Source organism: Canis lupus, chromosome 24 (assembly GCF_011100685.1).
Source record: "Canis lupus familiaris isolate Mischka breed German Shepherd chromosome 24, alternate assembly UU_Cfam_GSD_1.0, whole genome shotgun sequence".
Taxonomy (NCBI): Eukaryota; Metazoa; Chordata; class Mammalia; order Carnivora; family Canidae; genus Canis; species Canis lupus.
This window is the reverse complement of record NC_049245.1, coordinates 40074128-40100944: the sequence shown is the minus strand read 5'-3', so window position 1 is coordinate 40100944 and position 26817 is coordinate 40074128. Positions and strand designations below refer to the sequence as shown.

General features: G+C 46.2%; 2 protein-coding genes across 2 annotated transcripts; both read left to right on the top strand.

Annotated features, from left to right (window-relative positions):
- Positions 1-447: 447 nt before the first annotated feature.
- Positions 448-12110, top strand: LOC119877503 (C2 calcium-dependent domain-containing protein 4B-like). Its single transcript, XM_038573000.1, has 3 exons — positions 448-466; positions 885-1198; positions 11683-12110. The coding sequence occupies exons 1-3, from the start codon at positions 448-450 to the stop codon at positions 11734-11736; spliced, it is 387 nt and encodes a 128-aa protein (XP_038428928.1). The 3' UTR covers positions 11737-12110.
- Positions 11768-25332, top strand: ZNF217 (zinc finger protein 217). The gene is made up of 8 exons (XM_038572999.1): positions 11768-11774; positions 11970-13451; positions 16701-16817; positions 17777-18241; positions 18320-18690; positions 18729-19248; positions 20780-20902; positions 23139-25332. The coding sequence occupies exons 1-7, from the start codon at positions 11768-11770 to the stop codon at positions 20887-20889; spliced, it is 3072 nt and encodes a 1023-aa protein (XP_038428927.1). The 3' UTR covers positions 20890-20902; positions 23139-25332.
- Positions 25333-26817: the final 1485 nt, after the last annotated feature.

Here is a 26817-nt window from a genome sequence, read left to right as displayed (position 1 = left end):
AGTGGATGCTCGGAACCCGGGCCAAGTTCAGAAATCTCAAGTTATAATAGCGGCGCAAGTCGGGCGCTTTTAGGGAAAAAACAAAAAAAAACAAAACAAAAAAAAAAACCACGACAATTACGGGACAGCTTTAGGAAGGTAGTAATTGAGCCATTTTAATCGCGTCCAGCTCCTCGACCTCGCTCACCCCCGCCCTCGGCGAAAATCCGAAAAACCGTCTGCGCCCGGCCGCCCTCTCACCTGCCCCCAACCGGGTGCAGAGGCGCGGGGCGGGCACGCGGGGGGACCCCCTCCCTCGCCCGGGCACACCTTGCGCGGGAGGCGGGAGGCGGCGGGGCCGGGGCCGGGGCGTGCGTCTGCGCCTGCGCCTGCGCGCCGCCCCCGGGCCCCCTCCCCGCGTACCTGTCCGTGGAACGGCCGGAGCGCGCGCGGGCCACGTTTAGCCGGATGGGGGGGGCGGGGCGGGGCGGGGCGGGGCGGGGGAGGGGGGGGGAGGCGCGCGCGTGCGCGTGCGCGGGCATCGCGGGCCGGAACGCGGGGGCGCGCGCTGGCGTCCCGGAGGCGGAGTCCGCGGCGGTGGGCGGGGCAGGGGCGCGCCTGCGCGGACCACGTGGCCCGGGGGCGGGGCCGAGGGGCGGGGCCGCGCGGCCGGCGGAGGCAGGAGGCGGGGCGTCGCGGAGCGGCGGGGCCGGGGGAGGGCGCAACAGCTGCTCCCTGAGCACTTTCTGACCCAACAGTCCCCCTGCGCCGGACGCGCCGCGCCCCGGCGGCCCTAGGGACCCCCCGCGCCTGCACTGTCCGCGCGCGGACGCGTAGGGGGCGCCCGCGCCTCTGCCCCGTGCGCACCCCCGCCCCGCTCACCTTAGCCCCGCGCCCGAGGTGAGCCCGGCCCCCAAATCCCCGGGCGGGGCGGGTGGGGGCGGGGGGCGCCGTGCGGGGGGCGGTCTCGGCGGCGCGGGGCCCGGGGGATGGCCTCGCCCCGCGCCCGGCGACCCCCGCCGCTTTCGGGGGGCCGGTGCGGGCGCGGAAGCCGGGAGGTGTCCGCACAAAAGGCCGAGAGAAACTCCCCGTCGCCTCCCCTCCCTCCTGCCTTCCCCGCCCCCTCCCCTCCTCATTCAAACCTCGGCTCGCTCGTGTGGTGTCAGTTCAGTCCCGGCCGCCGCCGAGCGAGGAAATGGCCGAGGAGCCGGAGCCGCAGGTAAAGGGGGCGCCGCGCCGCGCCTCGCCCCCCGGGGCCCCGGGAGCCCGCCCCCCCCCGCCCCCGCCCCCGCCCCGGGGACCCCCGCCCGCCGCCCGCCGCCCGCCGCCCGCCGCCCGCCGCCCGCCGGCGCGGCTCCTCTCGGGCGCCCCCTCCGCCGCCGGCCGAGCCCCGGGCGGGCGTCCGAGCGGCGCTCGCATCCCGGGCCCGGGGGCGGGGGCGGGGGCGGGGGCGGCCGCTCTGCGCGGGCTGCGGGGCGCGGGGCTGCGGGGCGCGGGCGGGCGGGCGCTGCCCCGGGAAAGTTGGGCGGCTCCCGGGGTGTGCCGGCCGGGCCCCCCGCGAGCGCCCGGGAGGGGCCGGGGCAACTTGGGAGCAGCCAAAACAATGCGCCCTAACAGGCGTCCCCCGCAAACAATGGCCGGGACCGTCCCCACGGGCCGGGCGGAGGGCGCGTCTACGGGGCCGGGGGAGGGGCCTGGCGCCGCCGCGGCCCCCCCCGCGCCCCCGCGCCCCCCGCGCCCCCCGCGCCCCCGCGCCCGGCCCGGCTCCCCGGGTCCTGCCCATCCCCGAGCCGGCGGCGCACGGGCTGCGTTCCCTGGAGGTGTGTGTGTGTGTGTGTGTGTGTGTGTGTGTGTGGACAAGGTGCTTTCTTTTCTTCCCTTTTTTTTTTTTTCTCCTCCCTCCCTACCCCCCCCCCTTTAATTTTAAAGATTTTTTGAAACTTTTTAAATGGCCCTTAAACGCTTAGAAGAATATCTTTACACCTCGCTTCCAGTCGGAGTCCCAGAGCCAGCTGGAGGCAGAACTCGTAACTCTAAAGGGCAGGCAGGATTGAACTGTTCCCTATAAGTGTTTCTTTCTTTCTTTTCTTTTTTTCTCTCTCTCTCTCTTTTTTTTTTTTTTAAAAGGGAAGTTTCTGCCAGGAGGCGCTGAGTGGCGAAACCGCGCAGTTTCAGATGTAGAGCCCTCTTCTCTTGCTTTGGCCCCAAAATGCGAGCGGCACGGGCCGGGGAGGGGGGAGGAGGGCGCTGCCGGGGGCCCCCCGAGGCCGGGCTGGGGGCGGCCTGGGCGGTGCTGCCCGGTGGGGGCCTGGCCTGGCCCGGGGGGTGGCTCCGGCCCGTACCTGCGCGCGGGGATCGGGACCCACACGTCCAGCTCCCGGGCTAGAACCCACATTTTTGGGATTCAGGGAAGGGCCACCGAGGACGGGAAGCCGCATTCTTGGGCGGGTGGGATGGGGGTGGGGAGGGGTGGGCAGGCGGGGACTTCTCCTAAAGGTTTAGTTACAGGAACAGGAAAGAGCCACCAGTGGCCACTTCTGGGACCCCAGTAGTCTGCTCACACTTGGGACTAGTAGAAAGTTTTATTTTATTTTTGTCTCTCTCCTCCACCCCCCCCCCCCCACACCCACCTCCCAGGAAGAGAATAGTCACTTTAGAGTTTAAGGCCTTTGGTGTGTTCCTCTTTGAAATTCCTTGAGCCTCAATTTATCTTTCTGAATCAGCCTATAGGGCTCGAAGCATTGGCACAAACATTCCTAAATGTGTATCACACGCAAAGGGCTGTTGCAGTGGTCCTCTGGCCAGTTTGGGGGTCCCGTAGTAGTGACCACTACATGCTACATGCTAGCTGGTTTCCCAGCTTTCTGGATCGTTTGGAACCATTAAGCTGTATGTTTTAAGAAGCCTAGGTCTGATTTAGTTCAGGTTGATTCAATTATGTCTTCATCGCTTTTGAGTTGGTTGAATGAGTTGACATGAGATTAAGCTCAACAAAAGAAAAGGCAGGGTAACAACAGCTGCCGGCCAGGCCTGGCGACTAGGTAGGGGTCTTGGGAGGCCTTGCACCTTCTCTTTTGTATGTGTTAAGGAGTACATTTAAAAATGTTCTTTTTACTGTACTCTTCCCCGCCCCCTCCCCCATGGATGGATGCCTTGATTGATATCAAATAAGACTTAAAATACTAAGTTTTATAATACTTTGGGAATGAATAATCCGTAGAGTTTCCTAAAAAGCCTGTGGTGTCTGCAGTGACAAGTGCAGAGTAATAATCTAATTGCTTTTTGTCTGAAAAATACAGCAGTCCGACCACTAGCTTGTGCTTGCTTAGTTAATGTGTGCTAAGAACTTTTAAGGTGTGTCCTTAATGGTAGATGACTTTTTCTGAGAAGTCATGTTTATTTTAGATACTGTTTTTTGTTCAGTATCCCAAAGACTATAGTAGAGTGTGTGTTGTGTGTGTGTGTGTGTGTGTGTGTGTGTTTAATCCTGGTGTTTTAGTGAAGTCAAACCCCTCCCACCCCAAATTGCTGCCATTTTTTTTCATCAGTTATATAAGTATTAAATTCAAGAGGCAGAGAGACTTATTTAAAAACCCTGTTGTCAGTAGCTACAGCACAAGTTTACAATTTATTTGGCTTGTTTGTTGGAATAGGGCTAATAATCTGATTGTTTGGAATCTTAATTATTTGGTATGAAGAGGAAAGCTGCTCCTTTAGACTCCACACAGGTTTGCACGCTGGAGGAGGAAGTGGGGGAGGATTATGACTTTTCCAGGTGAAGGACACATACTTTTCTTTAGTGTCCAACTTCATTCAGTCCTTTTATCTTCACAGCACCGTCTAACACTTTGCAGTTTGACCTTTGCTGTTTTTAATAACTTGTAAGATCGAAGTTTAGCAGTTGTCTTGGGTTCATATTATTCCCTTTCACTTCCTAATCAAAAAAAGGAACTAATACACCACTTTGATAAAATTTGTAGAAAATACTGCTCCCCCTCACCTTGAAGAATCTATTTAGATAAAGCTTGCCGTTTTTTGTTTTTTTTTTTTTTCCCAGGTAGTTGAGGGGAAGAGGAGGGAGGAAGGAGGAGGGTTTGACTTTGCCTTTACTTTTAAGGTGGAGGTAGATTTGCATTCTCTTTGTAAGCCTCCATTTTTGGCAGAGGAACTTCTGGGAGGAATAGCAGCCCCTGGTTCCCTTCCAGTGGACCTTTAAAGAGGAAATCAGAAAATAAGACTTCATCATCAAGTCACTTACAAACTGATGAAATCATTAAAGAATATAATGGCCTGGCAACGACGGAGTCCCTCTCTCCTCATCTCAGATAATCACTTTTCTCTCTTTTAACAACATTTATGATGAAATGGCATGTTTTTGCCACAGCAGGGCTGCCTTTTCCCAACCCTGGAGCACTCTTAATTCTGAGACGCTTGATTAGAGCCTCAGGGGTCCCAAAAGATGTGCTGTTTTCCCACTTTATAAAATCACATTCTTTTCTCACAGTTGTCACAAACATGATCTTGGTGGATAAGAACTTTGGAGTAGTTTTAATGACTCTTGACTGTCTACTATCTCTACTTGAAGGGAAAAAAAAAAAGATACTTCTTTCTGACGCTTGTAGGATTGTAAATGATTGGACCTTTTTTATGTTTCACGTGAAGCTTTGTTTCCATTTGCTCAAAGACAATTTCAGTTGAGAGTGTTCCATCTCACATATGCCAGTGTGGCCTGTGTGTAAGGGTTTTTGAGGTTGTTGGGGATGACTTATTTTAAATGGTTCATTGCTAATTTCCTATTTGAGTTTAACCCCGTAGCAGTATGTTTAGTAAATGAATTGGAAAGTTGAAGCCAAAGTCCTGAACAATGGCTATATATTTTCAGGCTTTAGAGTTGTACAGTAGGAACGAGAAATCTGAGAGCATTGTATAAGCTGAGGACTATTCCACTAGAATAAAAAAAAGTGTAATGAGATTTTAATTTAAACGACTACCTCTGGAACATACAGAACAGTTTCCACGTTAACTGAGGTGTTAGAAAGAAAAACCTGGAAGGTGTTTGTTTACAGGACAGCTACCCAGCAGAAACTAAAGAAATCTCGTCCCAATCACATGAAACGCTTTAAATAGTGAAAGGTTTAGTTACAGCATGTAGACTACGCCTGAGTCTGTGGTGGGATGTCGATCTGTACACCTCATTTCCAGATTTTGTAGGGGGAGGGGTGTTAACCGGTGTAGATGCACGTGGAAGAAAGAAGGATTGACACAAAGACAGCAGGAAATTTCTGAAATTTGGGAGAGGGAAGCTTGATCGTTATAACCAAATGGCCTCCCTTGGAGGGCAGTGTAAAAAAACTTACTAAGTTTGTTGGCTTTTTAAGGAAGACGGTGATCTGGATTATTTTTCTCTAGCCGATCATCTAGTTAGGCAAATTTGCCAGTGGTGTGTGGGGCACAGGATTTTGAATTGAGACCATGAGAGCAGATAGAAATCTGATTTTGAGGAAGTGGGACAGGGACCATCCTTTCCTAAAATCTGCCGTTTGTGATGAGCAAGCTCAATTCCTGTATAAAGCTATCTTCCAAATAAACAGTGGGGCAGCCCCTGTCATCCAGCTGCCACCACAAGCTACCCTTTTATGCTGAACATTGGAATGCTCATTAACGACTTTACATTTGAACATTTGTTGACTGACTGTTCTTAACATCCCCATTACTTCCTGCCCCGGGTAACTACATAACTGAGTTACTGGAAATTAGGGGCCAGTTTGGTAATTTTATGATAAAGTTGAGAAATAAAATTACTAAACCTGAGAAGACAGCTGGGTAAGTTAAATGAGAAGAATTCGCTCAAATTCCTTAGCTTTTGTTCTTGAAGGCTTCACCTAAGTTCTCTTTGACCTCCACATTCCTTCACTTGGTACAGAAGAGCCTCTACCCACCCTGGAGCCAGATGCCCGTTTTGTAATGGGTTCCGCAGTGGTTTGTGTATTGCTGTTCATTAGTTTCTAGTGTGTCAGGAAACCTCTTGAATTTTAAAATACAGTTCTATGGACTGGTGATTGAGAGTCCAGATCCATCTTGTTCTTGCATCAGCATTAGGAGAACTACGTGTTGTTATTTTTCCTACCTGTGTCAAAATCAAGGTAACTTTTCAGAACAGTTCAGTTATGCCAGAAGAAGTGTGTTTGCGTTTTTTTTTTTTTTTTTAACTCTGCGGATAAGCTTTGTTTTTAGTTCAGTATATAAATATATAAATCGACTCAACAGTGATTATATGTATTAATTGAAAGAGGAGTTTTTTTTCCCCCCCTTAATTTTGAAAGCAAACAGGTGACTTAGAAGAGCCAGACATACAACTTTAGTATTTACTCAACAGAGATAGGGAGGGGATTATTTAAATGTTGCTAAAGAAAGAGCTCATGCCTTAAAAGGCAGTGCCCATGTTTATATTTAATCTGGTTAGTTAAATTGGGTATAATTAAGAACACTCACCATTTGGCCTTGTTGAAAAAGAAGTGTAGGTGTGTAGGGTATTGGTGTAGTATGATGGCTATAGTTATTTTATCTGTATCTCCAGTTAGCTGCGTGTGTGTGCATACACAGGGTGTTTTCCTTGTGGGGAGCGAAAGAATACAGGTAAAGATAGAAGAGTTTACTGTTTTAGTTTGTCGAAATCTTCTTTCTGGTGTCAGTCCTGTCTAAAATCTTTTCAAAGTATTGAAGGTAGTACTGGTTAAGTAGCAATAGTGGAACCTGACCCATAACAGTGCTTAATCTTGCTTTTAAAGAAAATTATTTTTTTATTCATTTCCCTTAGAGTTCTCTTTTTCCGGTCAGGCTGGAATTTTTAAGAGCCGGTTCACAGACCACAGTATCTGTGAATATCGATAATACTGAAACTAAAACTAATATGTGGTGCTTCGTGTTCACATTAGGATCCTTTAACTGACCTTAATTGCTTTGGAATGAATCAGAGTTGTTAGTGTTGAGGCTCAAATATACTAATACGGTTATATTTTTCTATGGTACTTTGGTCTCTAATCGTATTTGGGACTGAACACTTAACAGTGTTCAGGATCTGGATCTGTCCCCGGGCTTTGCCTTTGAAGAGTCATTTGCTTTTGAATAGTTTAGATTGTGATGTTGAACGTAAACTTCTGAATATTTTAATCTTTTTCTTTCACTTTTCAACATCTTTCCACGGCTATGTTAGGAAAGTTGGGTTGACCATTTAGCTCATGGGTGTGACCTTGGTGATTTCCTTGAAATAGTGTTAAAGGATTTAAAGTTACAGGTTTGGATTGCCACTGTGGCTTCCTATGTGCAGTTCTCTTCACTGGTCGGATTAAGACAAGAAACAGTATGTGTGACCTACAGAAGGAACATTTATAGAAAAAACTGTAAGTTTCCTGACCAGATCTTGGAGATAATTTTGCTGTTTAAAGGGTACAAATGAATTGGCCGGAGACCAGCAGTTTGTTTGGGCTAAATATTTTAATGATCATTTATTTGGACACTTAAGTGACTCGGAGGGAAAAAGTAGGTTTGCAGGAATACTGCAAATTACTTGGCTATAAATAGAATATTTATATGTTTTGACAGTTTTTGAGGACTTTGAGTTCCTGTTGCTCCATAATAGGGTAATAAATATTCCATATAAAAAAATGTAAGATAACCTGTTCCACTGAAGTAGAGGCTGTGCGGTCACTAAAGGTTAACAGTGTGAGCACACTTGGCTATAAGGAACTACTCCTGAGTTGCAACAGTTGTCACCAAGGTGGCGTTTACTTCTAATGTGTTGTGCTGAAGCACAAATTGCTGTGTTTTTCATGAAGCGTCGTATACTGTGTAATATTTGCGAATTTCAAAATCTAGAGGTAGTGGCCGAATTCATGGGAGCTTTACTCTCAAATGCGGATCTGCTTTGAAAAGGAAAACAAACAAAAAAAAACCGACAGGAGACCTGGCCTAAAGAGCATTAGACTTCTATTCCAGGTGGTTACAGCAATATGGTTCCTACTTTTTCCCCCAAAGATTATGTTGTTGTAAATTTTTTTGAAGTCTTTAAGTAATCATAATACGAAAGTGAGCCCTAGTATTGTCTCAGAAAATGAGGTGATACCCGATAACCTCTTGCCTCAGGTGCCTTGGGGCGAATGGTTGAAGGTTAAGGGCTGTCATTTACCCGACTAAAGGTTTAAGAGCATTTTGTTTAAGAGCATTTTTTTCAACGTTGAAAAACATTTTTGCCAACTGCTTGCAGTTAGCCTAGTATGTCCTGAATGCTCACTTTCTGCCGACTAAAAGCATTCAGATTGTAGGGTTGCATTATGATCTCCTCCTCCTTCCTCCAGTTCTTTGTGAAGACAGACAACTTCCTCTGCCAGCAGGGCCTTGGTGTGTCCTTGGCTTCTGTGTGCCCCACCTGGAGCGCCGCCGGTTCAGGGAAGGCCTTGGGGGTGCTCACTTCACTCCACCGGAATGGCTGTTATGAACAGTAATTAGATTAGAATGTCTATTTTTTGGTGAGTTTTGTTAGTATGAAAGTCTTTATTATTGCAGTCACTAAAGATTTTAGATTTTGTTAGCAGATTGGTTTTAAGTGCTGTAGATAATTGGTTTATAGGTTAAGGAAGTGCTTAGTCTGCATTCAGTTTCTAAGTCAAGAGTTGAAGGCATTTGCTATCAGAGATTTCCCCAGCTTGTCCTGCATTTCTGTTCTGGTGGGTCAGTAAAGGGAGAGTAGTTTTCAGACCAGATGACACAGTTTTGCTCTGTGCTGGTCACCTTCATGGTATGATTAAATAGATTCTTTTTTTTTTTTTTTTTAATTACACACTGGAAATGGCAGAGAATGGTATATATTAGATGGCAGCCACAGAGAGCCAGCCTTGTCGATGTTCTGACGAGCCTTCGAGTTAATTTTAATACCAGATCAGTTATGGTTGGTGACCATGGCTAGAGATGTGCAGTACTGATTCCACACCTGGACTGACGATGTAGTGTTTGTTCATTTATTCACTAGGTGTTGGTTGAGGGCCTGACCCTGGGCCAGAGACTCCTTTTAGGCATGGGGGGACAGCAGGGAACAAGCTGGACAGGGTCTCTCTCTTCCTAGGATCTTCAAAGAAATGGCCCAGGGTTTTCATATCCTGGGTGAGTAGTAAGGATGGCTATGACCCAAGATAGTCCAGTGCTTAGGACAGTTGGGTACAGTTAATGATTATCAGAATCTGTGCCAGAAGCTTCCCTGGAGGAAGAAGTACTTGGGTTTTTTGCCTGGGAGAGTGGTCTTCTCCATCTGACCATACTAGGAGACTCGGGGTGAGGACATCCTTCCCCTCCTCTCTGGACCTCTGTCCTTCCCCCCACCCCCAGCAAAACTGAAGCTCTTCTTTCTGCTAAGATTTTATTTATTTATTTATTTTGCACTGTGCCTCCTTACTAATCCTTCAGGTCTTGTATTAGAAGCTGATGATGACTTCCTTAACCCAGACATTTGAACATCTCAGATAAAAATTGAAGCTAAACTATTTTTCGAAGACAGGCATTTCCAGTTATTTGCCATTACCCTGGGTGAGAAATAATAAGGATGTACCCACATCATGTTCCTCATTCAAGGAGTGAGTTTAGGATTGGTGTCTTTTTGGGAAAGATTACCTGTAGAAAACTGGAGTTCCTCCCAGTTTAAAATATCACAGAGTAGTAACATTTCTTTAAAAAACCAGCCAGTTCATGTTGAGGTCTGACATGGAGGACTGACTTTGGTTTTGGTAAATTAGGGGATTAAAAAGACTTTACTGCTTGCTGTTGCCACTCTTTTCATTTTTTAAAAAGCTGTTTTGCAACCAAAAAAATAGGACCTCATAGAGGACAGCCTTTATTCAAATTGAAATTAATCTATTCTAGTTGGTGTAGAATTCATTGAGTTGTTGGTTTTTCATATATCTGTTGGCTGGTGAAAACAATGTTGTCTGAGTTTGAGAGCTGCTTTTCTAGAATATGTACTGATAATTTCTTCAATTAAAAATATTACCCGGTATGCTCGCAATCAGTAAATATTTGCTGAATGAATAAATGACTGCATAGGACCCTAAATTATCAGTTACATTTTCAAATATCATTTAATATCTTGATTTAGGATAGCATTAAGTATTCTTTTGAGTAGGTCTATCCATAAATGAAGATCTATCCCCCTAACCATAGAAATTTAGAACTCTTGAGGATGATCCTGTCATTTAACCGTCTACATCAAGTAGATAAAAATGGGGTATGTGGTGGTGATAGCCTGAACGCTGGGACTTAGCCAGAACTAGAACTCAGGTCTCTGGAGTGTTCTGTTAATAACACTCTGGTAGCCACCCCCTGTGTTTTATCCTCCATTGTGATTATAACTAAGAAATTAAGATAAAACACTTCTGTATGTTCTTTCTTGACTCTAATCTTTGTTCTGCAGTCTTATTTAGAAAAGCTTCATCTTAAAGATCTGGTTTATTCAAAACTAAAGATAGCAAGGGGCCTGAGAGTTTTCTTTTATTACGAATGTAAAGAAGGGGGAAGAAATGTTTCCTTGTCTTCTGTGAGCCTGCAGGCCCTTGCTCTTTGAGGAAGTGGAGAGAAGAAAGTAAAGTTGAAGGTGGTGGGAGTAGTTTGCAACTCTTTTTGTTGGGTAGAATTAACAGACCTCAGCTAAAGTAGTTGAGACTATTTAAAACCAATTCTGTGCCTGCCAGAAAGGTGGGGGGTGGGTGGTATGGGGTTTTGGAGATTAATTCTTCTTCAAGAATGACAATTAGCTTCTAAACCTGAGCCTGCAGAGCTGAATTTATTCAACGAATCCATTTTTTTTTTTTTTTTTCACCTGGCCAGTGCAGAATGTGAAAGGTGGGTTAAAAATGGGAGGACCACGTTGAACTGGCCGTGTGGAGGGTTTTATTTTCAAGTGTATATTCACAAAGTAGCTTTGTGTATGTATTTCCTTATTTATTGTGTAGACAAGGAAGCCCTACCCTAACGCCTGCAGAAGGCAGAAAAGTTGTTAAAAGCAACTCGGGCTTTGGGCAGTGGGTTGAGGAATAGAATATTCTGTGAACCACAATGATGGGGGTTTCTCTTGACCAAGATGAGCATCATTCTAAGGTGTTCTGTAGTTTTTGTATGTGGATTTTAGGAAAGCTTCATGTGTGTGTATGTTGTTGGCCCCAGTGCCTGTGTAAGCTTCGAGGGTGCATTTAGGCATTTGTGTTTCTCGACTGTATATAAGACAGTGTGAAGTTCTGGCTTTTATATTTTTACTTAAAGTGCTGTAATTGTCATTTTTCACAGTTGGCATACTCTCTAGATTAGTGGAGCCTGTTTATAAGGCTACACGTGTGCATTGTAGTGGCATTCAGAATGTATTTGGCTGAATTTAACAGTTTCTGTCCTGAATCTTTACATTTTAGATTTAAATCATTAAAGGACCACGGGCTAAGTTTCTTAACTGGATGAAAATCTAGCGATTTGATAAGTATACTGATTGGATAAAATGCTAATGATTTAATTAACGAGCATGTTTAACAGGATGCACTGTGTTAGTTAACAGTGGAGCAGATGACCTAGGCGCCTCCTCTGCTACGAGCAGGCCAGCTGTGATTTGTCCACACCAGGCTTCTCTTTTCTCTGGCTGCAGCTAACTATTTCTGTTTTTCTTTCCCCCTCTAGGTTTTGGAAATCCCTTGTCTCCAGGTTGCTGGGATTGACTTCTTGCTCAATTGAATCACTCACTCAGTGGAGACAAAGAGAATTAATGCTTTGTGCTGACTCATATTTGAATCAAAGCATTGGGGAGTCTGTCTGCCTTGTTTGTGGAAAGAACCAGTGAGAGGCTCTGTCACCGAGCTTCCTAAGACTTCTGAAGATAAGAAGCTACAGGAATATATACTTTCTTTTGAACTTTTATAACAAATATTTGTTCTAGTTTTAAGTCCCAGGGCTGCTGGGGGTGTGAGTGACAAGTCTTACAAGTGGCCTTATTCCAATTCCAGAAATTCCTCCACCGGATTCTTATTTTATATACAATCCTAAAGTGCCAGGAAACATGCCCACTCAATCCCTGTTAGTGTATATGGATGGACCAGAAGTTATTGGCAATTCCCTGGGCAACCAGATGGAGCTAGATGATGCCGTGTCAATAAAAGGGACCACCGCTGTTCCTTTCAGAGCTACGCAGGAGAAAAGTATCATCCAGATAGAAGGATATATGCCCTTGGACTGTATGTTTTGCAATCAGACCTTCACACATTCAGAAGACCTTAATAAACACGTCTTAATGCAACATCGGCCTATCCTCTGTGAGCCAGCAGTTCTGCGCGTTGAAGCAGAGTATCTTAGTCCTCTTGATAAAAGTCAAGTAAGAACAGAACCTCCCAAGGACAAGAATTGCAAAGAAAATGAAGAATTCAGCTGTGAAGTATGTGGGCAGACATTCAGAGTTGCTTTCGACGTCGAGATCCACATGAAGAAGCATAAGGACTCCTTCACCTACGGGTGTAATGTGTGCGGAAGAAGATTCAAGGAGCCGTGGTTTCTTAAAAATCATATGCGGACACACACTGGCAAATCTGGAGCCAAGAGCAAACTGCAGCAAGGCTCGGAGAGCCCGGTAACCATCAACGAGGTGGTGCAGGAGCACGCGGCCGAGAGCATCTCCTCTCCTTACAAAATCTGCATGGTTTGTGGCTTCCTCTTTCCAAATAAGGAAAGTCTAATCGATCACAGGAAGATGCACAGCAAAGAGACGGCTTCCGGTGCCAGCAGTACACAAACAGACTGTCAGCAGGGGGGCATGCCAGCCCCGGGGCAAGAGCTCCTGCAGTTTTTAAACTTGAGACCCACATCTCACCCCGAAACCGTCAAGAAGCCCACAAAATGGATACCTCAGCTCGATCCGTTCACCACCTACCAGGCCTGGCAGTTGGCCACCAAAGGAAAAGTGGCCGTGTGCCGGGAAGTGAAGGAGCAGCCAGGGCAAGAAGGAAGTACTGACAACGATGACTCGTGTTCGGAAAAAGAGGAGCTCGTAGAAATTTGGAACGCGAGTAAAAACCATTCCGAAGGTTCTGGCAAGTCCAAGACCAGTAAGAGCGGTTGTGCGGGCTTCTCCCAAGATAAAGAGAAGCCCAGACCCTCCAATGGTGAAGTGCCTTCTGCGGAAGCGGACCCGAAGCTGTCGGGTCACAAAGAGAAGCCGACCCACTGCTCGGAATGCGGCAAAGCCTTCCGCACCTACCACCAGCTGGTGCTGCACTCGCGAGTGCACAAGAAGGACCGGAGGGCCGACGCCGGGTCGCCCACCATGTCCGTCGATGGGAGGCAGCCTCGGACGTGTTCTCCGGACCTCCCCACCACGCTGGATGAGCATGGAGCCGTCGACCGAGAAGGTGGTTCTGAAGATGGATCTGAGGATGGACTTCCGGAAGGGCTCCATTTGGGTAAGTGTGCTCTGTTGTGTAACAGGTCCCTTCACCTCTCAGGGCCTCGACTGTCCTCAGGGTTTCTTCTGCCTCTGAAAACCCGTGGTGTTTTATGTTTTGCCAACAGAGGACAGGCGTCTTCCCTTACACAGGGCTTCCGACCTGGGGCAGTGTGGCCCCCTGTGGAATCTGGTAGCATCTAGAGAGATCTTTGGTTGTCATAGCTGTGTTAGTACGCAGGCTGCTGGAGGCCAGGGGGTGGAGGCCAGGGTGCTGCTCAACATCCTACTGTGCACGGGGCGACCCCACACTGGCGTCCATGGCCTCAAGGTTGGGAGACCCTGGGCTTCGCTGAAGTTTCGTGGCACACCAGATCTTATCTATAAAAACAGGTTCTCCTTTCGTGCAACCAAATTCCCTGTCCTCCAAGACCCAGCTCTCATACACTTATTCCAGACGATGTTCTAGTGGCCGCAGAAGGTGCTGGAATAATTACCAGCACCTTTAGAGAAACTGTGCGGTGCTACCTAGGTACCCTGTCCTCCTCTGTCTGGTGTGCTAGTGATTGTTAGCAGTTCAGGAACTAAGACCATTTGTGTGTAAAGGGAATGTGAACACCCCAAAGATGGTTTAAAAGAAATGTCACTTGCTCAGATTTCTCAGGTACTAATGGCTCTTGGAGGAAACAGAAGCCATTGCTGGAGGCTCACTGACCTCTTCTTATCCAAGGCGGAGGAGCTCACCTGTGCTTCACGCCTCGCCCAGCAGCACTTAACCTGGTGCTGCTTCAATCCATTTAATTATAATTTGTTTAAGTAAAGGACTCTGCTACTCGAAGACTGTTAAAAGAGCCCCTGCATCTTCAACAACCGAATGATGGGAACATGAGTTAGTCTTGCAGGGACGTTGCCATTCACAAACGTGGTCTTTGGTTTAAGCACACGCTGCTGTCTTCTTTCCCTGTAACCTGCTGGTGTGCGGCTGGCTTGTGAGAACCTGTGAGCGAGCCCCAGGATGAATCGGACCAGATGATACGCTGGCCTCTTCATCCTCCAAGCCCGCGCCCGGTTCTTTTTCCAAGCACACGATGTGCACATTGAGTATTTAGAATGGTTTGAGTTTCAGGGGACACAGGGAACCTAGCACTTAGAATATTACAGTCTTCAGAGATCTAGAAAATGACATTATGATGTCTTCATGACGTCATAGAAAGGCCTTGAGCACAGGCTTCGTCTTCACAGGGGGTCCTGGTAGTGTGCGTCCTGTTCGGGGGCATGTGGTAACGGGGGGATGACTGGTCCCGGCGCTGCCCCGGCGCCCTGAAAGAAGTGAAATGATGGGTCTTGTTCTGCCAGTAGGTGGTGTGGGCAGAAGCTTCTGGTGGAAATCTCGGTCGCAGGCGGCTAGAACGCCTGGTAATAGCTGGGAGCGCCACGACTTGCCTGCAGTCTGGTTCTACCACTGTGTTGTTTTGTGGCCCCATTACATGTTGCTTCACCTTTCTTCGCCCTGATTTCCCTGTTTGCAAAGTTGGTTCATCGACCCCTGATTTCTACCTTGCAAGGTGAATTTCAACAGCCTACTGGTAAAAAGTTTGCAGTCCTTGAAGAACTAGCACTGTAAAAATCAGAGGTGATGCTAAAGGAGGAGGAACCAGGTGTATGTGGTCATTTTGTGTCCTTTCTGTTAAAATAGATGGATTTCCTAACTTTTTTGGATGTGATGTAACCTACCATAAATCCTGACACATACTTGGGAGTAGGAAATTGCAGTAAGGTTCAAACTCAGCTAGTTGGGTGTGATTGTAAGACAAAGCTGGGCCTTCTGTGTTTAGAGAATTGGTTTTCCCAAATTTATTTTATGGTGTGGAGGTCTAGATTTATCTTGCTGTTACTTTCTATCAACCGGGCTTTCTATTAGATTTACTTTAAAGAAGACAAAAGGCAAACTAGGTATATTTTATTTTGTATTTATGTTTGTTCAACTTTATGGTAAGTTTAATAGTGGTTGTTGCATGTGATTATCTTTTAAGTCTTGGTAATCACTGGTTGTCTCTGCTGTTTTAGTATGTTTGGAGGTATCTAGAGGTTTTCCTCAGGGGAGTTGAGGGTGAGGGGATCATACAGTCCTCTGTCTGTTGAACAGGAGGCTGCCCATGGGTGGCTTATAGGCTGTTTTTTAGAATCTGTAAACCAGGTATATGTAATCTTGAAATGCAGAATGAGCAAGGAGCAGGGAAAAGAGGCTTTTTTAGTGGAGTTAGTTTTCAAGACAAAAAAGCCAGTTTAGTTAGGGCCAGTTTCTGAGAGATGATCTCACTTCTCTTGCCCTCATGGTAGTGCACGTAATTCAATCCTGAGTAAGAGGAGGTTTCTCTAGAGCTTTAACGTTCTTTTTTATGGGAGCGAGTAGCTTACCTGCAGTGAACATAACTGTCTTTTGGAGGGCTGGTATTGAGGTATAATCATCTTTTAATGAGTGTTCCCAGTAGACCTTGACGCTGTTGCAGCAGAGATACGGCGTCCTGGCCATTGCAGAGATTGAAGTATAAAGTGTAGCCCATTGTCATTTGGGGACAGATCTTGACTGATCGCAGATACAGTTTTGCCCACGTGAATGCTCACGAATGATGAAATTTGTTTTCTGAAATGTGCTAAATTTCCACAAACTTACTTTTTTTTTTTTTTTTGACCCAACGCCAAACCTTTTTTTTCTTTTAAAGATTAAGTTGTGCTTGCTACCCTCTAGTGGTAGCTGGCCTGATCTCAAGATGCACTTCTTTTCCCTAGTGGTTGGGAAAACTGGCAATTTATACTGGCTCTGTTTTCTAAATCACTTACTCAGAAGAAGCTGGTTATTCCAGCCAGTGTCTGTAGGTCCAGCCTCACTGTGCCAGATCCTGCCTGCTGCAGACATGTCGGGAGATCAGAAAGTTGCCCAAGCATGTCAGGCTGTGAAATGATCTTCCCTGTGATGGAGGCAACAAAGGAGGAACCGAATTGGTGACACCAAATTCTTCTGTACTCAGAAAACAAAAACAAAACCCAAAAAACAGGGCGCATGTGTCATAAAAAGCTTCAGAAAACATCAAGCAACCCCCAAAACAGCATTTGGTGTGTTCCTGTCCTTTCTGATGTACCCCAACACTAATACAAAAAGTTTTATGCCTTCCTAAAAATCTTCCCATCCAGGGTCCCCCAAGTAAGCTTGTCTTCCTGGTGTCCTTGAGCTGTCTTCTTACGTAAATATTTTTGTTTCTACTTTAAGATAAAAATGATGATGGAGGAAAAATAAAGCATCTTACATCCTCAAGAGAATGTAGTTATTGTGGGAAGTTTTTCCGTTCAAATTATTACCTCAATATTCATCTCAGAACGCATACAGGTAAGGAACTTCCTAGATTTTCTTAATTCGTATTCAAAGAATTCTGATGTGGAGTTTTGTGCCTTGACTTTTTATCTTGTTAGACCCTTGGAATAGTTTTAAAAGTGTGTAGTATGTTGAGGGCAGCTGTCCTTTTAAGTCTGTTAGTGTCCTTGTACTTGAACTCTTCTGTTTGAAAGATAGTTTCTTGTTTGGTTTCTGACTACTGTCTCATCTTATTAAAACCTCTTCAATATTTTTTTAATGCCACAGCTTGTGTGTGTGTGTGTGTGTGTGTGTTATTGTTTTATTGTTACGATCTAGAATGCAACAAGCATATATTTAGTATTTAGATGGCCGAAGTGGCTGTAATGTAGTGGTTCAGGAAGCTGGGTGGGCTTGAACTGCATCTCATCCACTTCCCAGCTGTGTACCTTCAGGGAAGTTACTTCACCTTTCTGTGCCTCTGTGTTCCTAGCTGTAAAAGTAGGATAATGATATTCTGTTTCATAGAGCTATTATGAAGGTCAAATAAGTTTAAAATGTGCTATTTTTTTATTTTTCATTTTTAAAATTTATCTTATTTTTTATTTTTTAAAAATATTTTATTTATTTATGAGAGATACACAGAGAGAGGCAGAGACACAGGCAGAGGGCGAAGCAAGCTCCATGCAGAGAGCCTGACCCAGGACTCAATCCCGAGTCTCCAGGATCACCCCCTGGGCTGAAGGTGATGATGCTAAACTGCTGAGCCATCTGGGCTGTCCTATTTTTTTTTTTTTTTTTTAATTAAAGACTTGTCACATTTCTTGATAAAAAGCGAGCAGCAACTGGTGAAAGATCCTGAATATGAAGATTACAGAGAGAGACAGGAAAAGGAAAGACCCTATATTCTCTCTTGGCAGATGATTCTGGTTTCCAAAGGTCTATTTCGATGTTGCTCAAGAACTTGTGTGACACGGTGACGTTTCTCGTTTTAGGTGAAAAACCGTACAAATGTGAATTCTGTGACTATGCTGCAGCCCAGAAGACCTCTCTGCGGTATCACTTGGAGAGACATCATAAGGACAAACAGATCGATCTTGCCTCGGAAGTCAAGAACGATGGGAAAAACCAGGAGATGGAAGATGCACTACTAGCCGCCGACAGTGCGCAAACCAAAAATTTGAAAAGATTTTTTGATGGTGCCAAAGATGTTAAAGGCAGCCCACCTTCGAAGCAGTTTAAGGGGATGGCCTCTACGTTTCCGAATGTTCTGGGCAGCACTGTCCTCTCGCCAGTACACAAAGATACTCAGGATTTCAACAAACATGCAACTGATGACAGTACTGATAAAATAGGCAAAACTCCTGCCCCTGCGTATTTGGACGCGTTACAGAAGAGACCGCCGGGCGACCCCCAGGCCGCGGAGCCCGCGGGTAGAACAGAGGCGGGGGTCCCTGCGCGTGCGGACGGCGGCGCGGCCCTCGGTGCGGCCCACGGCGCGGCCCTCGGTGCGGCCCACGGCGCGGCCCTCGGTGCAGCCCACGGCGCGGTCCTCGGCGCGGATCCGGGCGCCCGGGAGCAGCCGGCGGGGACGGCGGCCGACGGCAGGCACCTGCCCGGCGCGGACTGTCAGGAGAAGCCCCTGAACCTGTCCCTCGGGGCTCTTCACGGCTGCCCGGCCATCTCTCTGAGCAAGAGTTTAATCCCAGGGATCACCTGCCCGTTTTGTACCTTCAAGACCTTTTATCCGGAGGTTCTGATGATGCACCAGAGACTGGAGCATAAGTACAACCCCGACATCCACAAAAACTGCCGGAGCAAGTCGGCGCTGCGCAGTCGGCGCACCGGCTGCCCGCCCGCGCTGCTGGGCAAGGACGTGGCCCCGCTGGCGCACTGCCCCCGGCCCCGGGCCCGGCCCGCCCCCGCGCCCGCGCCCGCCCCGCGCAGCCCGCCAAGGCCGCGCCCGCCGACCGCGACCGTGACCGCGACCGCGACCGCGGGAAGCCGGGCCCCGCCGCGCCCGCCAGGCCCCCGCCGCCGGGCCTCGACCCCAGCACTTTAGCGCCCAGCAACCTGAAGGCGCCGCGGCCCGGGGGGGCGCCGGGGGCCGCCCGGCCTGCAGAGCCCGTGCACGTGGAGCGCGGCCGCAGGCCCGACGCCAGGCCCCGGGCGCCCCCCGCCAGCGCCGCCGCCAACGGCTGCGCCGAGCGCCCCTGGGCCCCGCGGGGCCGCGACCCCCCGAGCGGCCGCCCCGCCGAGCCCGGGGAGCCCCTGGCCAAGCGGCCGCGGCCCGACGCCGAGCCGCCCGCGCCCGCCTTCCGCCGCGCGCTGGAGCTGCCCAAGTACCAGGTGGTGCGCGGCCTGCCCGCGCTGCTGCCCGCCGAGTGCGTGTGCCCGCCGCCCGCCGCACTGCCGCCCAAGGCCCGCGCCACACCCGCGCCGCTCTTCTGCGGGCCCGCGGCGGAAGGTGAGCCCGGGGCCGGGGCGGGGGCGTGCTGTGCGGGTTCCCTGCTCCCCGAGCCGGACCTCGGCTTCTGGTCCTCCTCCAAGTTTGGGGCGATCGGGTCCTCGCGGGCAGGTGTATCACCCGTGAGCCCCCAGGAGCAGGTGCGCCACCCGGTGAACCACCAGGGGCAGGTGCGCCACCCGGTGAGCCCCCAGGAGCAGGTGCACAAGCCAGTGAGCCCCCACGAGCCAGTGCACCACCCGGTGAGCCCCCAGGAGCAGGTGCGCCACCCGGTGAACCACCAGGGGCAGGTGCGCCACCCGGTGAGCCCCCATGGGCAGGTGCGCCACCCAGTGAGCTCCCAGGGGCAGGCGCTCTCCGCACACCAGGGACAGAAAGCCTACGAACCCCAGTGCATGGCTTCTGAATGGTTTTGATAACTAGGATTTTCGGCTCTTGCTGCCTTATTTAGCATTTGTTAAACGCCAAGTGCATCGTAAAAGGCACTCCTTTCCCCTAAATGGATAGATTGTTTAAGTCGTGGATTTACTTTGGAGTTCTCCCCATGGAAATGTTTTCAAAACCCCAGCTTCCTCCTGGCCGCGGTCCCTTAGGGGTGCATGGTGCGTACCTGTGCACATAAAGAGGTAGATCAGAGTGTCCTGGGGACCTGGCCCACTTGGCAAACTTGATTAAACCACTTCCTTTGTCAGATATAAGTCTTGCTGGTTTGTGCAGCCCCAAGGAGAAATCCATTTTAAGCCTCTCAGTTTGTATTAATTTCAAATTAAGGGTTCTGTGTGGTGACAATACTCTTATCAAGGATAGCTTGATGCCATTTGATCGGGTAGGGATAGCAAATTAAAAAACAATTGCTTTCACACACTCCAGTGAATTTCATAAAAATTGTGATGAAATATTAATTTTTGCAGCCTTTTGATTAAAGCAGCCTATTTTTCTCCCTACCAGCTCTTAAAACGGATAGGCGTCAAAACTTTGCCTTTAATTGAAGAGTCTGGGCTCTGTGTTAGAAGCAAAATCCTTTTTTACTTTTTAAAGATTTATTTTTAAGTAATCTACACCCAACATGGGGCTTGAACTCACAGCCCTGAGTTTGAGAATTGCTCATTCCACCAAATGAGCCAGCCAGGTGCCCCATAAAAATCCTTTTCTGAGAAAAGTATTTTTTCTCCTCTTCCCCACAGTTTTGGTTTATGGTGTATATAAGTTTAAAATATTTTATGCTACCATTTTTTGGGGCTTTTTTTTTTTCTGTGCCTAAACCCTGGATCTTAACTTTATAGTTCTTATTAGTGACAGCATAGTACTTAGATCTGTTTTAGCTTTAGTGACTTACAATTTTGTGCTAGCACATGTCCTCAGGGCACTTAAAAACATTTTACTTGTAACTTTGCAACATGAATGCAACTGGTGTGTTCTGATCACATTACCAGTCAGGAATTGTGAAAATTGAACCTCTGACAACCCATATACATCTTCCCAGTTGTTGGACTTAATTCTAAAGACCTTTCCACATTTTTTTCCCCAACAGGAAAAAGGCCTGTGTCGTATCAACACTTGTCTAGCAGCATGCTACAAAAGAGAAACTATGAGAATTTTATTGGGAATGCACATTATCGGCCAAATGACAAAAAAACTTGATTTACTATTTCGGGTAAGAAAGGTGAACGCATATATGATGTATTGATTTTATCTGATTGAAAACAAACCATCTGGCTTATCCAGTAGGATATAAAGTAAAATTACTTTTAATTTTATTTATTTTCAAGATTTGTTTAATTATTTTGGAGAGTGAGAGCGCAGTGGGGGGAGGGGCAGAGGGAGAGGGAGAAAGACTCTCGGCAGAGCCCTGAGATATGACCTGAGCCAAATCCAGGAGTTGGAATGCTTAATGGTGCCACCCAGGTGCACCTAATTTTAATTTTAAAGTGTTTTATTTAAAATTTTTTATTTTTTAAAACATTTTATTTATTTGAGAGAGGGAGAGAGAGAGACAGCAAGAGTAGGGGCAGCAGGAGAGGGAGAAGCAGACTCCCCGCTGACCAGGGAGCCCAATGTGGGGCTCGATCCTGGGACCCTGAGATCGTGACCTGAGCTGAAAGCAGACACTTAACCCACTGAGCCACCCAGGCACCCCAGGTTTGAAGTGTTTTAAAACTTTGAGTGCTCAGGGTCTGTATCAGTGATGATGATTATATTAATAATAGTAATAGAGACTGGAATTTACTAAGCATTTATTTTATGCTCAGTCTTGAAGTATTTTATAATCATGACCTCACTTAATCCTTTCCACGGCAGGGGGCATCAGGCCAGGGATTAGCAAACTGCCCTCCACCTGTTTCTGTCTATAAAGTTTTAACTGGCTGTCAGCCATGTCCATTCCTTTATGTATTGTTGATGGCTGCTTCTGTGCCACATTAGCAGAGCTCTGGGTAGTTGTGACAGGGAGCACACGGCCTGCAAAGCTGAAAATATTTACACTCTGGCCCCTTGGAGAAAATGTTTGCTGACCTCTGGGTTAGGAGGCCCTGTGCACACTTTACAGAGGAGGGTACCAAGACTTGGAGTATTGAACTTGCCCAGTGTATACTCTGTTTTTGGTTCTGTCCTAGGTCTGCATGAACCAAAGCCTGTGCCCCTTCCCCCGCACCCCCCAACTCTCCTGTTTAATCTTTGTTGAAAGCCTCTGTGCATCCTTATCTGTTGGGGGAGGGGAATGGGACAGGGACAAGTAGGTGCATTTTGACTTTGTGCCTCACATGGCAAGTGTATATAACTGTAGATATCGAGAAGACTCAAGTAGTATGGTCAGAGTTGTGTGATTATTAGTTTAGTTAATCCCAGGTTTGGCCAGCGGGCCTGATGTCCAGGTGAAGAGTTATTCTAGGCCTAATTTACCAATGAATTGCATGAAGAGATGGGGGCTGATGGACAGTTTGAGTTCTCATGGAAATCCTTGTCCTGTCATGTGACCACCGTTTATACTCCCAGTCTAGGGTGCGAGTTCTCTGTCTTGTTTCCAGTGGGACAGGTAGGGACGGACCTATTAGCCTTACACAGGCCTACGCTCCTTTTTTCCCCTCAGGTAGTGAAAGTAGAATGAGAGTAAAGTGTTGGACAGGAACGGGGTTAAGTCCACTCTCCATTAAAACAAAAACGAAAATTTATGGGAACAGATAATTTGTAACAGATTTCTTGTGCCATATGGCACAGCAGGTCCTTAATAGTAAATGCTAACTGTCCTGTTGGTCCAGCCCTAGCCTCTTTCTGTAGGCTAGGGCTGGCCCCCTGCACCATTATGCTCCCCCTACAAGTGGTTCCCTTCCATTCCTCCCCACTGGCCCCCACCTGTGTGTCCACCTTCACTGCTAGCTCGGGTGGAGAGGAGACTCGTGTTCATTGCCTAGTCTACTGCGGGGAATATCACTGGTAAAACTTGTTAGATGTTGGCTGAACAAATGTTATATAAGCTTTCAGTTTCTCATCGGTGACAGTTGCTTTTGCCAGACTTAGTGTAACTTATATGAATTCTGATTCTTGGTAAAATCCTCTTCATTAAATCACTGTTCAGTATGTAGTAGTATCTCTGAAGCGGCACAGCATTATGCAGAGTCCTGATATTTTCGTTGCAACATTACTTTTTTGTAAAGATTGTATTTTTAAGTAATCTCTACACCTGCTGTGGGGCTTGAACTCACAAGCCAGAGATCGAGTCACATGCTCCATGCACTGAGCAGGGCAGGCGCCCCTTTGTTGCAACATTTGAGCTTACGTGGAACTCACTGTGTTTCTAGATCTCCTTATTTCTGTTGATTGTACTTTGCTATTAAAGATTTTCTGGGCCGTATTCAGTTTTATCTTAATCGCTTCTTGAACCTTTGTTTCCACAGGTCTTGATGGATGTGTACTGTCCACAAATTGAGTTCGTCCATCCTTTGGCAAAAGCAGATGGTGGGAGCCTGTGAAATAAGCTGTGACCGTACCATGCGTGTAACATGCCAGGAACACTACGGTTTTGTAAAGTTGTTCTGTTAACTTTTGTACCAAATAGCAATAAAAACTATAGTTGGAACAGTTGGGTTGTACACAAATGGAGACTGGAAATCTCTATTTTGTCCCTGAATAATATTTTTTTTAGAATCGACCAAATAAGAAGAGGAGTCTTTTGCATACTTGAGCGCTGCTGGAAAGAAACCATCTGGGTTGGGGGGTGGGTGGGGAGAAAGTATATGACGCTTGCACCTCAGGTAATATGTACATATGTAAGTTCTAAACCTGCTTGTTCAAATACTGTGCATACTCTTTTCTCTAATGTAGCTCATCACTTTGAGCAGTTCCTATTTGTACTCTTTCGTTGAAAATGTATGTTTTTAAAAAAAATTCTCAATGATTTGTATTATGTTAAATCTTCCCCAGTCTATTGTCTTAACAAAATTGTTAACACAAGTATTGACCCTCTATGAATATGTGCTGCATATACTGTGGTCAGTCATTTTGAATTCGGTGCCCTTTTATTGTAATTTTCATTTTGTCAACAGAGGGAGAGTCCAGATCCACGATCCTTTTCTGAAAAAGTGGTGTGATTTGTGGGGTTTTTAAGTGTGTGTGTTTACAGAGAAGCATGTCCTCCGCAGAGCAGCCACATACGCAGTAAACATACCAAATTGTATGTGGAGTTCCTAAAAGTTATTTTTTATCACATTAATCATTTTTGTTGGAAAATTCAGGTTTTCTTGGCTTTTCCTTAAATTAGTATGTAAAAAAAAAACATAAACGTTAAATTATACATGTGAATTACACATATTGGAAGCAATTTTAAAGGACATGAAAGTTTTCGGGTAAATTTTAGGTTTGTATCTAGGAGTCTTGGTGTGCCCGGCATTTGGGTTAACTGTGGACATATTCGAGTTAATGATAGACACGTTGATTCTGAATAAGGAACTGCCGGCTGAGCCTTCTGGTAATGGGGAAGATGTGATCTGTTTCTTGACCTCCGTTGTCTTCCCGTTTTTGGTTGTTTGGAGCAGCAACGTTTTTCTCAGTGCATGTGTAGTTTGGGTTTTTAAAGAGAGGTTAGCCACCAGCTGGCTTGCTAGGTGTTTTAAACTTTTGTTCCCTTAATACGCTGTCTGCGGCTGAGTTTATTCAGCAGTACATTGGTTTAGCAACCACAAAATATTTTATTAAGAAAACCGTTTTCAAAAATAAATTTGCACTGTTAAGTTTTCTTGCCCTGTCCTTTTGCGTTAGAGCAAGAGTGAAGTCCTAAAAGAATCCTGATTTATTTCTTTGTTCTTGTTTTTGTTTTCATTATGTAACATGAAGCATACTTGACAGAGAAGTCTTAAACTCCCACGTTAAAGGGAGACCTGATTAGAGATCAGTCTGCTGTCATTGCAATGAAGTGCTTTGTATCAGGAAAGTGTACACTATTTACCTTTTTTCCTGTTCACAAGCTGAGCCATATGTACATAATCTAGATTTTTGTTTTCATAGTTTTGCACTTTTATAGCCTATTTTTGAAGATTAACACATTTGCAAGATGATTGACTTGATCTTTGCCTAATCCAATGAGTGTTGCAGAAAGCTTGCTGTGACTATAAATGTAAATCTTAAAAGGGGATACGAGATAATAGAGGGCTGAAATTTAAACCTGTATTTAAAAAAAATCACCAAATCTATCTGAAAACAAGTCAATTCATGTCATACTGAAATTTTGGGGGCTTTCAGATTTCTCCTTTCTTAACCACATTTCTGAATTTCTGAATGCATAAAAATGTCCATTTTTTTTTTTCACAGCCCTTGTACTCCAAAATTTTTGTTTGTTTTTGTTTTTGGTCCATCAGTATTAACTATTGGGATACTACTGGTTTTGTATGTTTTTTTTCCTTTTGAGACAACAGTACATATAATAGAGGTACAATCCATTGGATTTTTGTTTATGTATTTATTTCATTCCAGTTTGATTTATTTTAATTGTTGATACTTGTCAAACAGTAGACATTACTTGTTTTATTTATGATATATTTCAGCTTAAAGTTATGTTATTATATGTGGATGTAAATATAGATTTGGTGTTTTGCAGTCTTGGGTTTTGGTCTTTATTGTGTCCCTGGTTTCTGGTTTTGTTTTATTTGACTTTTTATAAGTACAATTTTAAGCCTACTTAAAGGTTAGTGTAATGAATCCTTGTGCTCCCCAGCAGTATTTTGCATCACCTCAACTCTTCTCCCCTGAGTATTTTAAAGCAAATCTCAGACGTGATACAGTTTCATTTTACACTTCAGTATGTATCCCTAATGGATAAGAGCTTTCATGATCACACACAGCTAAATGGACAATGATTCCTTATAACCAACCTCCATGACAATGTTCCCTGGTTGTCTCAGAGGTGGCTTCTCCTCAGGACCTAAACAAGATGCCCTTAAATTGGTTTTAGAAGATCCTTTTTTTAAAAATTTTTTTAAATTTAAGATTGATTTATTTTAGAAAGAGCAGAGGGAGAGAGAATTTTAAGCAGACTCCATACTGAGCACAGAACCTGACTCAGGGCTCAATCCGAGGACCCTGAGATCAGGACCTGAGCTGAAACCAAGACACGGACACTTAACCGACTGGGCCACCCAGGAGCCCCTAGATTGGTTTTTTAAGTATTTTAATCTACTTACCCTTTCCACACACACCTTACAACCTTACAACATTTTATTTATTGAAGAGGGTGGGTCTTTGGTCCTGTAGAAATTCACACATTCGATGGGTTTATTGTGTATTTGTGGCTTCATCTAACTTTCTCCAGTCTCTCTGATGTCCTTTGAACTGATAAATTCAATCGAGAGGTTTAAAGTAGATTTGAGCTCAGTTTTGGAGAGGAGGAATCTATATGCTCCCAATCACATCCCCTCTGGACACATAGTTTGGTTTTCCAACTGTATGCATGTTAAATTTGATCATGGGTTCAGATGTCAGACTATCCAGCCGTAATAAAGTTCTCCATCAACTTTTCTCCTCTGGGTTTTAGCAGCCACTGGATAAACATTAAGAATATTGCAAAGGGTGATTTAAAAATTCCATAATTTCTTCTGCATTATTATTATTGGACAGAAGACCTCACTTGTGATTCGATTACCCTGAAATACAGCTTGAACGATAAAACTTGATTCTGCCCCTTGATTAATCAGCTTTGAGAATAAAGTCTGGTCCTAGACGTGACTGGTGAATGTATGAACTTCTGAATTTTTTCTGAGGAACTGCGTATACATTCCATGAGTTTTAAGCAATTGCAGGCATCACTCTGATGCTCAGAGTCTCCTGTCTGGCCAACAGGGGCTCCTTTAAGTTGGCTTAGTGTGTTTTGAACAACAGCCTGAAGGCTTATTAGCTTCTGAGCTCATCTTGACCATTTCCTGACCAAGACCTGGAGAGTTAACTTCTCAGAAGATCCTGGGCTCCTTTTGTGGGAAATGATAATTAGAAATGGTGATTTGGCGATAAGGATGCTCATTACTCCTGGATTGCTTCAACCCCCAGGACTTCTTAACCTAGAGAATGAGGATATATACGCCTTTTTTA